At 44.5% G+C, this 14,964-nt stretch overlaps 1 protein-coding gene across 1 annotated transcript in view; it reads right to left on the minus strand.

Moving 5' to 3' along the window:
• Positions 1–1,155: 1,155 nt before the first annotated feature.
• MCUR1 (mitochondrial calcium uniporter regulator 1) overlaps positions 1,156–14,964 on the minus strand; it is a 92,627-nt gene continuing 78,818 nt past the window's right edge. The window contains exon 9 of the mRNA XM_040433310.1: positions 1,156–1,226. Coding sequence (XP_040289244.1) covers positions 1,171–1,226 — 56 coding nt within the window. The 3' untranslated portion in view covers positions 1,156–1,170. The remainder of the gene's footprint in view (positions 1,227–14,964) is intronic.

A 14,964-nucleotide genomic window follows, 5' to 3' on the forward strand; every position in this document is an offset into this window, starting at 1 on the left:
TGAGGGGCCTGGCGGGCCGCCCCCTTTTTTAGACTTGGCGTGAGCGGGGAAAGTTGAACATTGCGGTGCAAATAACCTTTGCGCCGCAATCTGCGACAGAGATACACCAGAAAACTGGTGTATATTAGTTAGTAAATGGCCCCCACAGTTTGTAAGGCTGAAATAATACACCCGTCCATCCTATTCAGCCTGTTATCCTGCAAGTTGATCCAGAGGAAGGCAAAAAAAAATCCTGTGAGGTAGAAGCCAATTTTCTCATTTTAGGGGGGAAAAAATTAATTCTCGACTCCAGTCAGACGGTCAAAATAACCCCCTGGATCAACGACCCTTCTCCAGAAATCGAATAACTAGTTGCGCGGCAATCTGCAACTTCTTCCCGCTCATGCCAGGTCTAAAAAAGTGGGCAGGGAAGGGGAGAGACCGGCAGGCTCTACGCCTGAAACAGGCGTAGGAAAGGTGTAAATGTAAGAGGTCATGCACATGACCGTATGTAGTGAAGGGGTCTGTATACGTTATGCGGAATGCACACGGCCAGTGCACCATGTGTTGTGGAACTGCTGTATACGTCCCGCAATACGGCCACAGGAGCACTATGGTCGTATGCAAGAGGCCTAAGCACTACGGTCGTATGCTGGTCATGGGGAAAGCTAAAGCTCATGCACCCTCTGCCTGGCAAGGATGCCTAATATACCCAGGAAACCTCAGCCATTGTCTTGAGAAGGATTTGCAGATGTCCGCACTATCCCTTTAACAGGCCACAGGTCAGCGCATATGTCCTAAGGGAACAGAGAATGGTGCAATGGAGACGGCAGTGTGTAGAGGACGCTGGGCTGCAATGTCATAAAAGAAAAGCTAACCCAGCCACCAGACTAGAATAAGCATAGAAACACATACATGTATTGCGCTCTTAGAAGGAACAACATGGGGCTTGGATTTGCAAAGCTTTAACAGGAAATGAGAACGCTTAATAGAAAGCACCTTTTTATTGAGTGGACGGAAGAACATTGACTCCACGTTGTGTGGTTCATGTACACTGTTGCTCATTTGGTTACACAGCTGCTTGTCACTAGAAACACGTGAATAAATGCCACGAATCATCATATATGCAGTATGCTTCTCATAACATAAGAGAAGATGACAGTCTCATTTTCTGAACTGTGCCGTTGAATGTCACATCCACAAGCGGTAAAAACCCAGAGCTATTGTAAGGCATGTAAACACAGATCCTGGAATGGAAAGATAGAAAAGTTATCAGATGACACACGTTTACAATAAGATACATTAAAGGGTCACTGTAATTTCAATATTTTCCATAAATGAATAGTAAAGTGAAAATAAGAAACTTTGTAGTATATATTATTACAAAAAACTGCCTCTTTCTCCACTTATTAGGCTCCTCTCCTTCCTCCTTGTAGAAAACTGCTAAGTAACCTGAGCCGCCGAAAGTATATGAACACATAAAATTTGTGGGTACCTCATAAAATCAAGCATCAATCCAAGTACTACACAGAGGTGAATATTAGCAGTTGACTGAGTCATACTAAAGTGTCTTTGAACCATTAACCCCTTAAGGACACAGCCTTTTTACACCTTAGGACCAGGCCATTTTTTGCAAATCTGACCAGAGTCCCTTTAAGTGTTGATAACTTTAAAACGCTTTGACTTATCCAAGCCGTTCTGAGATTGTTTTTTCATCACATATTGTACTTCATGACACTGGTAAAATGAAGTTAAAAAAAAAATTTTTTTTTGCACCAAAAAATACCTAATTTAACAAAAATTTGGAAAAATTTGCAAATTTCAAAGTTTCAGTTTCTCTACTTCTGTAATACATAGTAATACCCCCAAAAATTGTGATGACTTTACATTCCCCATATGTCTACTTCATGTTTGAATTGTTTTGGGAATGATATTTTATTTTTTGGGGATGTTATAAGGCTTAGAAGTTTAGAAGCAAATCTTGAAATTTTTCAGAAATTTACAAAAACTCAATTTTTAGGGACCAGTTCAGGTCTCAAGTCACTTTGCGAGGCTTGCATAATAGAAACCACCCAAAAATGACCCCATCTAAGAAACTACACCCCTCAAGGTATTCAAAACTGATTTTGCATACATTGTTAACCCTTCAACACTAAAAAGCAAGGGTTAACAGCCAAACAAGACTGTATCTTTATTGCCCTGACTCTGCCGTTTACAGAAACACCCAATATGTGGCCGTAAACTACTGTACGGCCACACAGCGGGGCGTAGAGTGAAAGGTGCGCCGTTTGGTTTTTGGAAGGCTGATTTTTATGGACTGGTTTATTTACACCATGTCCCATTTGAAGCCCCCTGATGCACCCCTAGAGGAGAAACTCCCTAAAAGTAACCCCATCTAAGAAACTACACCCCTCAAGGTATTCAAAACGGATTTTACATGTCATTAACCCTTTAGGTGTTGCACAAAAGTTATTGGAAATGGCGATGAAATTTGAGAATTTCATTTTTTTGCCTAATTTTCCATTTTAACCCATTTTTTCCACTAACAAAGCAAGGGTTAACAGCCAAACAAGACTGTATCTTTATTGCCCTGACTCTGCTGTTTACAGAAACACCCCATATGTGGCCGTAAACTACTGTACGGCCACACAGCGGGGCGTAGAGTGAAAGGTGCGCCGTTTGGTTTTTGGAGGGCTGAGATTGCTCGACTGTTTTTTTGACACCATGTCCCATTTGAAGCCCCCCTGATGCACCCCTAGATTATAAACTCCATAAAAGTGACCCCATCTAAGAAACTACACCCTCAAGGTATTCAAAACTGATTTTACAAACTTTGTTAACCCTTTAGGTGTTGCACACGATTTCATGGAAAATAGAGATACAATTTCAAAATTTCACTTTTTTGGCAGATTTTCCATTTTAATATTTTTTTTCCAGTTACAAAGCAAGGGTTAACAGCCAAACAAAACTCATTATTTATGGCCCTGATTCTGTAGTTTACAGAAACACCCCATATGTGGTTGTAAACTGCTGTACGGGCACACGGCAGGGCGCAGAAGGAAAGGAATGCCATACGGTTTTTGGAAGGCAGATTTTGCTGGACTTTTTTTGACACCATGTCCCATTTGAAGCCCCCCTGATGCACCCCTAGAGTAGAAACTCCAAAAAAGTGACCCCATTTTAGAAAGTACGGGATAGGGTGGCAGTTTTGTTGGTACTAGTTTAGGGTACATATGATTTTTGGTTGCTCTATATTACACTTTTTGTGCGGCAAGGTAACAAGAAATAGCTTTTTTGGCACCGTTTTTTTTGTTGTTATTTACAACATTCATCTGACAGGTTAGATCATGTGGTAATTTTATAGAGCAGGTTGTCACGGACGCGGCGATACCTAATATGTATACCATTTTTTTTATTTATGTAAGTTTTACACAATGATTTTATTTTTAAAACAAAAAAAATGTTTTAGTGTCTCCATAGTCTAAGAGCCATAGTTTTTTCAGTTTTTGGGCGATTATCTTAAGTAGGGTCTCGTTTTTTGCGGGATGAGATGACGGTTTGATTGGCATCTATTTTGGGGTGCATATGACTTTTTGATTGCTTGCTATTACACTTTTTGTGACGTAAGATGACAAAAGATTGCTTTTTTTACACCGTTTTTATATATTTTTTTTTTTAAAGTGGTCATCTGAGGGGTTAGATCATGTGATATTTTTATCGAGCCGGTCGATACGGACGCGGCGATACCTAATATGTATACTTTTTTTTTTATTTATGTAAGTTTTACACAATGATTTCATTTTTGAAACAAAAAAAATCATGTTTTAGTGTTTCCATAGTCTAAGAGCCATAGTTTTTTCAGTTTTTGGGCGATTATCTTGGGTAGGGTATGATTTTTGCCGGATGAGATGACGGTTTGATTGTTACAATTTTGGCATACATGCGACTTTTTTGATCACTTTTATTACCATTTTTGGGAAGTAAGGTGGGCAAAATTTCAATTTCATCATAGTTTTTATTTTTATGGCGTTCACCGTTCGGGTAAAGTAACATGACCGTTTTATAGATCAGGTCGTTACGGACGCGGCGATACCAAACATGTGTAGGGAATTTTTTTTTTTTCATTTTTAATCAGTGCTAAATGTGTTTTTTGATTTTTACTTTTTTTTCACTTTTTTTCACTTTTTTTTTTACCCAGACCCACTTGGTTCTTGAAGATCCAGTGGGTCTGATGTCTGTATAATACAGTACAGTACAATATATATTATACTGTACTGTATTTCACTCACACTTTGTCTGAACAGATCTCTGCCTTTAGCACAGATCTGTTCAGCACCATGGACAGCAGGATGCCTGAGACGGCGTCCTGTTGCCATGGGAACCTTCCCCGTCTGCTCAGAACTTCGCAGACGGGGAAGGGTAAGGAGGGTATCTGTCGGGGGGCTGTCTGGGAGCTCTCTCTCTCTCCCATCGGGGGGCTGCAAAGGCACTGCAGCCCCCCGATGGGAGAGGGAGGGAGCTCCCTCTTACTGTTAACTTTTTCCATACAGTGGTCCGTACAGACCGCTGTATGGAAAGGGTTAAACGGCTGACATCGCATCGCAGATGTCAGCCGTTTATACCAGGGTGCCAGCAATGTGCTGGCACCCTGGTATACCCACTAACCACCAACGATCATTCAAGGGGAGGCAGGCGGGGGATCGCGATCCCGCCTGCCGCACCGCCCGCAACCCTCCCCCTGCACCTCCCACCGGGCTAAAATCACTCAGGGGTGCAGGGGGGGGGGATACAGATCTATTTTGGACATTATAAAGCTTCTGATCCTCGCGGTCTGGGACCGCGGGGATCAGAAACTGCAAAAAGCGCATCAAACCGCAGGTCTGAATTGACCTGCGGTTTGTTGCGATCGCCGACATGGGGGGGTCACGGGACCCCCCCGCGCATTTAGCCTAGGTGCCTGCTCAATTATTTGAGCAGGCACCTTGTTCCGATCACTGCCGGCCGGGCGGCAGTGATCGGAACAACACATGAAGTACCGGTACGTCATGTGTCCTTAAGTACCAGGACATCATGACGTACCGGTACGTCATGTGTCCTTAAGAGGTTAATGGATGCCACCTTTCCATCAATTTTGAGATTTCTCTGCCCTTTAAGACCTATCATCTATAAGGCCTCATGCACATAACCGTATGTATTTTGCGGTCTGCAAAAAACGGATCCACAAAAAATACAGATGACATCTGTGTGCACTCCGTATTTTGCGGAACGGAACAGCTGGCCCCTAATAGAACAGTCCTATCCTTGTCCGTAATGCGGACAATAATAGGAAATGTTCTATTTTTTTGCAGAATGGAAATACGGAAACAGAATGCACATGGAGTACCTTCCATTTTTTTTTGCGGACCCATTGAAATGAATAGTTCCGTATACGGTCTGCAAAAAAAACGGAACAGACATGGAAAGAAAATACGTTTGTGTGCATGAGGCCTAAGTGTGTTTTTTTTGTCTTTTTTTGTTGTTTTTCACTTGTAAGAAAGTCCTTGACATCTATGAGTTTTTTTCCAAATTTTTTTTTTTGTGTTTTCTGCTGACAATGGAATTTTGTAAATACTTTAGGCAAAAAGGAAGGCTCATGTTTTAAAACTATTATGTCATCCAAAATAGTTAGATATGGTGGACGGCAAGATAAGGCCTGGATCTCTCCCACTCTCCTAGCCGAGGTGATGGCAATGAAAAAGGCAGTCTTTAGGGAAAGCAACCTAAGAGGGATCTTCCTTAGAGGTTCAAAGGGAGGATCCATAAGTACAGAAAGTACCAGACTAAGATCCCAGGGAGGAACAGTGGATCTAACTGCTGGGTTTAACCTATGGGCACCTTTAAAGAAACGCCGGATTAAAGTTACATCAGCTAACTTAACTTCCAGGAAAGCACTAAGGGCCGCTACCTGGACCTTCAGAGTACTAACCCTTAATCCGTCTTCTAGGCCTCTCTGTAGGAAGTCCAGAATTATCTTAACGTCTAGCAAGACAGTGGGATTCCAAGCATCTTTTGTGAAACGGAGGAAAGCATTCCAGAACCTAAGATAAATCTTAGACGTGACAGGCTTTGGCTCTCAAGATGGAACGTTTAACATCCAAGCTGTCAGATTCAACTGGCGCACATCCGGATGCTGGGCCGGGCTCTGAAGAAGAAGGTCTGGAATCTGAGGGAGAAACCAAAACTTCCCGCTCGAGAGGCTTAGCAGAAGGGGGAACCTTGTTCTTTTGGGCCAATATGGGGCTATCAGAATTACACGGCATTTGTCCGCCATTATTTTTGTCAAGACTTTGGGATTCAGGGATATTGGAGGAAAAGCATATAGCAGGCCTTCCGGCCAAGGAACCGAGAACACATCTACTCTTAGTGGTCTGTCCTCGTAAGATAGGGAGTAGAATCGATCTACTTGTCTGTTTATTCTGGAGGCAAAGAGGTCCAGGATTGGGATTTCCCAGCTGTTGCATATTGACTGAAATATCCTCTTGTTCAAGGACCACTCTCCTGGTTTTAAGGTTTTCTGCTCAGAAAATCTGCCAGAGCATTTTCTTTTCCCTTCAGATGGACTGCTGAAATTGAGTTTATGTGGCTTTGGGCCCAGGAGAATAACTGGAATGCTGTCTGACAACGTTTTCTGCCTTTTGTGCCGCCCTGTTTGTTTATATAGGCTACAGTTGTTCTGTTGTCGGACAGAATCTTCACATCTTTGTGATGGATGGCTGGACGAAAGGCATTCAAGGCTAGGAATACTGCTAGAAGTTCCTTTGAATTTGAGGATAGAGGATGCAACTCCTGACTCCAAACACCCTGGACTAGTTGATCTCCGCTGTATGCCCCCCAACCTGACCCGCTTGCATCTGTTGTTATCTCTATTGGGTCTGAGGATCTCCACTGAACTCCTTGGTTCAGATTTTCCTGTCGTAGCCACCACTGTAGAGAGGCTCTCACCTGAGGAGGAAGAGGCACCCTGTTGTCTAGGGATAAGCAACTTTTGTTCCAGGTGGAAAGAAGAAAAGCCTGTAGCATCTTGCTGTGGAACTGCGCCCACCTGACTGCTGGGATGACTGAGGTCATTAAACACAGGACTACCATAATTTCTCTGAAGGACACCCTTTGGTGAGACCGGAAAACTGAAATTCTTGCCATTATATTCTGGATCTTCTGTTCCGGGAGAGAGAATGTCATAAGGTGGGCATCTAGAAGGATCCCCAGGAAGATCTTCTTTTTGGTGGGGATCAAGTCCGACTTCTCCAGGTTTAATTTCCTGCCTAGGGACTGAAGGACGTCTCTGACTACCTGGAAGCTTCTGAGGAGAATCTCTGATGTATGAGCCGTAATCAGGAAATTGTCTAAGTAGGGTATAAATAGGATCTGTTGCTGATGTAAAAACCCAGATACTTCTGCCATGATCTTTGTAAAAATTAGGGGAGCAGATGAAAGACTGAAAGGGAGGACTTGAAATTGTAGATGGGTCAGGTGATTTTCTAGGTAAAAAGGAAAACCGCAGGTATTTCTGATGATCTCTCTGAATGGGAACATGATAATAGGCATCTGCCAAATCTAGAGTTATCATGAAACAGTCCTGAAATAACAGACTGATTATTGATCTGAATGTTTCCATTTTGAATTTTTTGTATGTGACATGTTTGTTGAGATCTCTCAGGTTTATAATAGCCCTGTAAGAGCGTTTTTTTTGTTTTTTTACTAAAAAGACTGGTGAGTAGAACCCCTTCCTTTTCTGATCCAGTGGTACTGGAACAGCTTATTTTGACAGTAGAGTCGGAATCTGGGATTCTAGAAGAAATTGCCTTTCTTCTTTTAATTTTCTGTTTAATAGGAACCTTTCTGGAGGGGGAGGGGGATAGAATTCTATTCTGCAACCGTGACGAATTAGATCTAGAACCCAGGGGGATTTTTAAACCCCTTCCCAAGAAATCTTTTAGTCTTCCCCCTACCAGGTCCCTGGTGTCATTGATTTGGCTGCTTGGTGGATTTGTCAGGGTTAAATAGGAAACCCCTACCTCTGCCCCTTTAGGGCTGCCAGGAGCCGGAGCTCCCTTTCTTTTTCTGGTCAGGCCTGCCTTTTCTTTGGGTACAAAAGGAGCGGCGATGCGGAAAAAGTCTGGATTCTGATAGGAAGCCTTTCTTTCTATCAGATGCCTTGTCTAAGATGTCATTTAGTAGTGATCCGAAGAGCCTGTACCCCCTGCAGGGAATACTACATAGCTTGCCTTTAGAGGTGTTGTCCCCAGACCAGGACCTTAGCAAAACTGACCTTCTGGCAGAGTTAGATAGGGCCGCTGATCTGGCAGAAAGCTTGACTAAGTCAGCCGAGGCATCTGATAATAAATTTGTAGCCTGCTTTAACACTGGTAGGAAGGACAGGATATCCTCTCCAGGAGTACCTGAAAGTAAATGTTCCTCTAATGGAGATAGCCATAAAGACAGGGTCCTGGTGGTGTAGGTAGCAGCAATGCTGGGCCTTAACATGGAGGTACATGTTTCCCAAGATTTCTTCAGAATAGACATTTTTTATCCATAGAGTCTCGTAAGAGGCCTACATCCTCAAAGGGGAGGGATAACTTAGATATTCTGGCCACCAGGGCGTCCACCCTGGGAGTTTTATCCCAATGAACAGAATCCGCATCACTAAAAGGGTATTTTCGCTTGAATACCCTAGAGACTCCTGATCTTCTCTCGGGGTCCTTCCATTCATCGGCAATCAATTTCTTTATGCTTTCATGGACTGGGAATACACGTCTTTTCCTATCCCCCAGACCTTTAAACATTAGGTCCTTTTGACTGGGCCTCTTTTGACTGCTCAATATTCATGGTAGCCCTGATAGTTTTTAGGAGAGATTCGGTGTCTTCAATAGAACACAGGGGTCTACCATATTCATCATTTGAAGAAACTGAGTCAGAATCGGAGAAGACTTCTCCTTGGTCAAAATCAAAATCGACATCTAGAGGTGCGTCAGGATTAGATCTGGAGGTAGAGGGTCTCTGAGGAAGCACAGCCATCTTAGCTTCAATGGCGGAGCTGACTTCCTCTTTAATGATAGATTTCAGGCTGACCACTAAAGGTGGGGTCTCTTCAGCCATAATCTTGTCTGTACATCTCTGGCAAAGGGGTTTCTTTATGTGGCCGGCAAGCTGCTTTTTACAGATAGCACATTTTTTCTTTAATGAAGGTTCCCCACTTTTGCTGGCTCTGTCCTGCAATAAAAAATAACCCCTTCATCAAGAGCTTAGGAGTAATTAAATTAAGTGGGAACCTTCACCATTAAACCCCAATGGTGTACAAAAAAGAAAAATGCAAACAAAGAAGCATCCATCAGGAGGAGGCTTACCGGGCTTAGGGCCTTTGGAGGGTCTGCGGACTCCAACACACAGATGCTTCCGCACTGATGAGGAACGCCATTCATCCGGCATTTATCCAGTACTTTCGGGTCATGTGGTACGGCGTGTGCGCGCTCCCACGCGACCTATTCTCGCAAGACTCCGGCCCCGAGTCTCGTAATGCCGGCTTCCTCCCCTAGCTTGCCCCGCATGGAGGCGCGGTATCACCTGGGGCTGCCTGCAATATGCAGGACTTATGCCTAGACGCCGGAAGGGCCTGTATCTTGCCCCGGATCCCGGCGCCCTGCTGCAGCCCTCCTGACAATATAGCCAGGGGAACGGATGGACCAAAAAAAGGCTGAGCGACGTCTACCTAAGCAGGAGGGAACCCCTGCTATATTCTCCACTTCATCCTGGAGGGACAGGAAACAACTGGAAAAGGTTAATGGGTGGAGGCTTTTAAATGATCGTTCTCCATGTTGTTTCCTGTCCCTGGGAGGCGGGGTATCCTCCTGCTTAGTGCAGTTGGGGAGGCGTATGGAAAAAATGCCACCAAAGACCGTTTTGTCCACTATGTAGGGCATTTTATAATTTCCTATTGGCCAAAATGTAATAATGTAAAATATATGGCTGCGGTGAAAAAAAACAAAAAAAAAACAGGGCCTCATTTATCAAAACTGCATAAGAGTAAAACTGTCTTAGTTGCACATAGCAACCAATCAGAGCTCAGATTTTTTTCTGAGCCCTTTAGGAAATGAAACGTGAGCTGTCATTGGTTGCTATGGGCAACTAAGACAGTTTTAGTCTTAGGCAGTTTTGATAAATGAGGCCCTTAGTGTTTAACCACTTCCAGACCGGGCCATTTACCCCCTTCCTGACCAGGCCTAATTTTGCAAATCTGACATGTGTCACTTTATGTGGTAATAACTTTGGAACGCCTTTATTTATCCAAGTCATTTAGAGATTGTTTTCTCGTGACACATTGTACTTCATGATAGTCATAAATGTGAGTCAATATATTTCACCTTTATTTATGCAAAAATTTCAAATTTACTATTTTTTTTAAAAAAATGTGCAATTTTAAAAATTGCTGTTTCTCTGCCTTTAAAACAGAAAGTGATACCTCATAAAATATTTATTACTTAACATTCCCCATAGGTCTACTTTATGTTGGCATCATTTTGTAAATGTCATTTTATTTTTTTAGGACGTTAGAAAGCTTAATATTTTAGAAGCAATTCTTAAAATTTTTAAGAAAATTTCCAAAACCTACTTTTTAGGGACCAGTTCAGGTCTGAAGTCACTTTGTGGGGCTTACATAGTGGAAACCCCCCATAATTATGATTTTGCTGGACTGGTTTTTAGATGCCATGTCCCATTTGAAGCCCCCCTGATGCACCTTACAGTAGAAACTCCCAAAAAGTGACCCCATTTTGGAAACTAGGGGATAAGGTGCCAGTTTTATTGGTACTATTTTGGGGTACATATGATTTTTAATTGCTCTATATTACGTTTTTTTGTGAGGCAAGGTAACCAAAAAATGGCTGTTTTGGCACTGTTTTAATTTTTTAGTTTTTACAACATTCATCTAACAGGGTAGATAATGTGCTATTTTTTTTAGAACAGGTTGTTACAGACGCAATGATATCAAATAGGTCTACTTACTTTGTTTGTTTCAGTTTTACATAATAAAGCATTTTTGAAAAAAAATTATGTTTTTGTGTCTCCATTTTCTGAACGCCAAATTTTAATTTTTTCTGCCGATCGTCTTGTGCAGGGGCTCGTTTTTGGAAGGAAGAGTTGACGTTTTTATTGGTACCATTTTTGGGTACATATGATTTTTTGATCATTCATTATTACACTGTATGGGGCATGGTGAACAAAAAATTGCACAGTTTTTATTTATTTATTTTTACAGTGTTCACCTGAGGAGTTAGGTCATGTAACATTTTTATAGAGCAGATTGTTATGGACGTAGCAATACCTAATATGTATACTTTTTCTTATTTAAGTTTTACACAATAATAACATTTTTTAAACCAAAAAAATTATGTTTTAGTGTCTTCATAGTCTGAGAGCTATAGCTTTTTAATTGTCTTAGTTAGGATCTCATTTTTTGTGGGAAGAGGTGACAGTTTGATTGGTACTATTTTGGGGGCCATACCAGATTGGTGTTGCACTTCATGTGATGTTAGATGACTAGAGTTGAGCGAACACCTGGATGTTCGGGTTCGAGAAGTTCGGCCGAACTTCCCGGAAATGTTCGGGTTCGGGATCCGAACCCGAACCGAACTTCGTCCCGAACCCGAACCCCATTGAAGTCAATGGGGACCCGAACTTTTGGGCACTAAAAAGGCTGTAAAACAGCCCAGGAAAGAGCTAGAGGGCTGCAAAAGGCAGCAACATGTAGGTAAATCCCCTGCAAACAAATGTGGATAGGGAAATGAATTAAAATAAAAATTAAAAAAATAAAAATGACCCAATATCAATTGGACAGAGGTCCCATAGCAGAGAATCTGGCTTCACGTCAGCAGAGAATCAGTCTCTTCATGCCATAGCAGAGAATCTGGCTTCATGTCACCCACCACTGGAAGAGGCCACTGTCACATATTTAGGCCCCGGCACCCAGATAGAGGAGAGCGGTCCCGTAACAGGAATCTGTCCTTATGTCAGCGCAGAATCTGTCTTCATGTCATAGCAGAGAATCAGGCTTCACGTCACCCACCACTGTAACAGGCCACTGTCACACATTTAGGCCCAGGCACCCAGGCAGAGGAGAGAGGTCCCGTAACAGAGAATCTGGCCTTATGTCAGCGCAGAATCTGTCTTCATGTCATAGCAGAGAATCAGGCTTCACGTCACCCACCACTGGAACAGGCCACTGTCACACATTTAGGCCCAGGCACCCAGGCAGAGGAGAGAGGTCCCGTAACAGAGAATCTGGCCTTATGTCAGCACAGAATCTGTCTTCATGTCATAGCAGAGAATCAGACTTCACGTCACCCACCACTGGAACAGGCAACTGTCACACATTTAGGCCCAGGCACCCAGGCAGAGGAGAGAGGTCCCGTAACAGAGAATCTGGCCTTATGTCAGCACAGAATCTGTCTTCATGTCATAGCAGAGAATCAGGCTTCACGTCACCCACCACTGGAACAGGCCACTGTCACACATTTAGGCCCAGGCACCCAGGCAGAGGAGAGAGGTCCCGTAACAGAGAATCTGGCCTTATGTCAGCGCAGAATCTGTCTTCATGTCATAGCAGAGAATCAGGCTTCACGTCACCCACCACTGGAACAGGCCACTGTCACACATTTAGGCCCAGGCACCCAGGCAGAGGAGAGAGGTCCCGTAACAGAGAATCTGGCCTTATGTCAGCGCAGAATCTGTCTTCATGTCATAGCAGAGAATCAGGCTTCACGTCACCCACCACTGGAACAGGCCACTGTCACACATTTAGGCCCAGGCAGAGGAGAGAGGTCCCGTAACAGAGAATCTGGCCTTATGTCAGCGCAGAATCTGTCTTCATGTCATAGCAGAGAATCAGGCTTCACGTCACCCACCACTGGAACAGGCCACTGTCACACATTTAGGCCCAGGCAGAGGAGAGAGGTCCCGTAACAGAGAATCTGGCCTTATGTCAGCACAGAATCTGTCTTCATGTCATAGCAGAGAATCAGGCTTCACGTCACCCACCACTGGAACAGGCCACTGTCACACATTTAGGCCCAGGCACCCAGGCAGAGGAGAGAGGTCCCGTAACAGAGAATCTGGCCTTATGTCAGCACAGAATCTGTCTTCATGTCATAGCAGAGAATCAGGCTTCACGTCACCCACCACTGGAACAGGCCACTGTCACACATTTAGGCCCAGGCACCCAGGCAGAGGAGAGAGGTCCCGTAACAGAGAATCTGGGCTTATGTCAGCGCAGAATCTGTCTTCATGTCATAGCAGAGAATCAGGCTTCACGTCACCCACCACTGGAACAGGCCACTGTCACACATTTAGGCCCAGGCACCCAGGCAGAGGAGAGAGGTCCAGTAACAGAGAATCTGGCCTTATGTCAGCGCAGAATCTGTCTTCATGTCATAGCAGAGAATCAGGCTTCACGTCACCCACCACTGGAACAGGCCACTGTCACACATTTAGGCCCAGGCACCCAGGCAGAGGAGAGAGGTCCCGTAACAGAGAATCTGGCCTTATGTCAGCGCAGAATCTGTCTTCATGTCATAGCAGAGAATCAGGCTTCACGTCAGCCACCACTGGAACAGGCCACTGTCACACATTTAGGCCCAGGCAGAGGAGAGAGGTCCCGTAACAGAGAATCTGGCCTTATGTCAGCACAGAATCTGTCTTCATGTCATAGCAGAGAATCAGGCTTCACGTCACCCACCACTGGAACAGGCCACTGTCACACATTTAGGCCCAGGCAGAGGAGAGAGGTCCCGTAACAGAGAATCTGGCCTTATGTCAGCGCAGAATCTGTCTTCATGTCATAGCAGAGAATCAGGCTTCACGTCACCCACCACTGGAACAGGCCACTGTCACACATTTAGGCCCAGGCACCCAGGCAGAGGAGAGAGGTCCCGTAACAGAGAATCTGGCCTTATGTCAGCGCAGAATCTGTCTTCATGTCATAGCAGAGAATCAGGCTTCACGTCACCCACCACTGGAACAGGCCACTGTCACACATTTAGGCCCAGGCACCCAGGCAGAGGAGAGAGGTCCCGTAACAGAGGATCTGGCCTTATGTCAGCGCAGAATCTGTCTTCATGTCATAGCAGAGAATCAGGCTTCACGTCACCCACCACTGGAACAGGCCACTGTCACACATTTAGGCCCAGGCACCCAGGCAGAGGAGAGAGGTCCCGTAACAGAGAATCTGGCCTTATGTCAGCGCAGAATCTGTCTTCATGTCATAGCAGAGAATCAGGCTTCACGTCACCCACCACTGGAACAGGCCACTGTCACACATTTAGGCCCCGTCACCCAGACAGAGGAGAGGTTCATTCAACTTTGGGTTGCCCCGCAATATAATGGTAAAATGAAATTAAAAATAGTATTGAATGAGGAAGTGCCCTGGAGTAGAATAATATATTGCTAAGGGGGGGTAGTTAATATCTAATCTGCACAAGGGATGGACAGGTCCTGTGGGATCCATGCCTGGTTCATTTTTATGAACGTCAGCTTGTACACATTGACTGTAGACAGGCGGCTGCGTTTGTCTGTAATGACGCCCCCTGCCGTGCTGAATACACGTTCAGACAAAACGCTGGCCGCCGGGCAGGCCAGCACCTCCAAGGCATAAAAGGCTAGCTCTGGCCACGTGGACAATTTGGAGATGCAGAAGTTGAATGGGGCCGAACCATCAGTCAGTACGTGGAGGGGTGTGCACAGGTACTGTTCCACCATGTTAGTGAAATGTTGCCTCCTGCTAACACGTTCCGTATCAGGTGGTGGTGCAGTTAGCTGTGGCGTGGTGACAAAACTTTTCCACATCTCTGCCATGCTAACCCTGCCCTCAGAGGAGCTGGCCGTGACACAGCTGCGTTGGCGACCTCTCGCTCCTCCTCTGCCTTCGCCTTGGGCTTCCACTGGTTCCCCTGTGACATT

This window comes from Bufo bufo, chromosome 5, assembly GCF_905171765.1.
Source record: "Bufo bufo chromosome 5, aBufBuf1.1, whole genome shotgun sequence".
Classification (NCBI taxonomy): domain Eukaryota; kingdom Metazoa; phylum Chordata; class Amphibia; order Anura; family Bufonidae; genus Bufo; species Bufo bufo.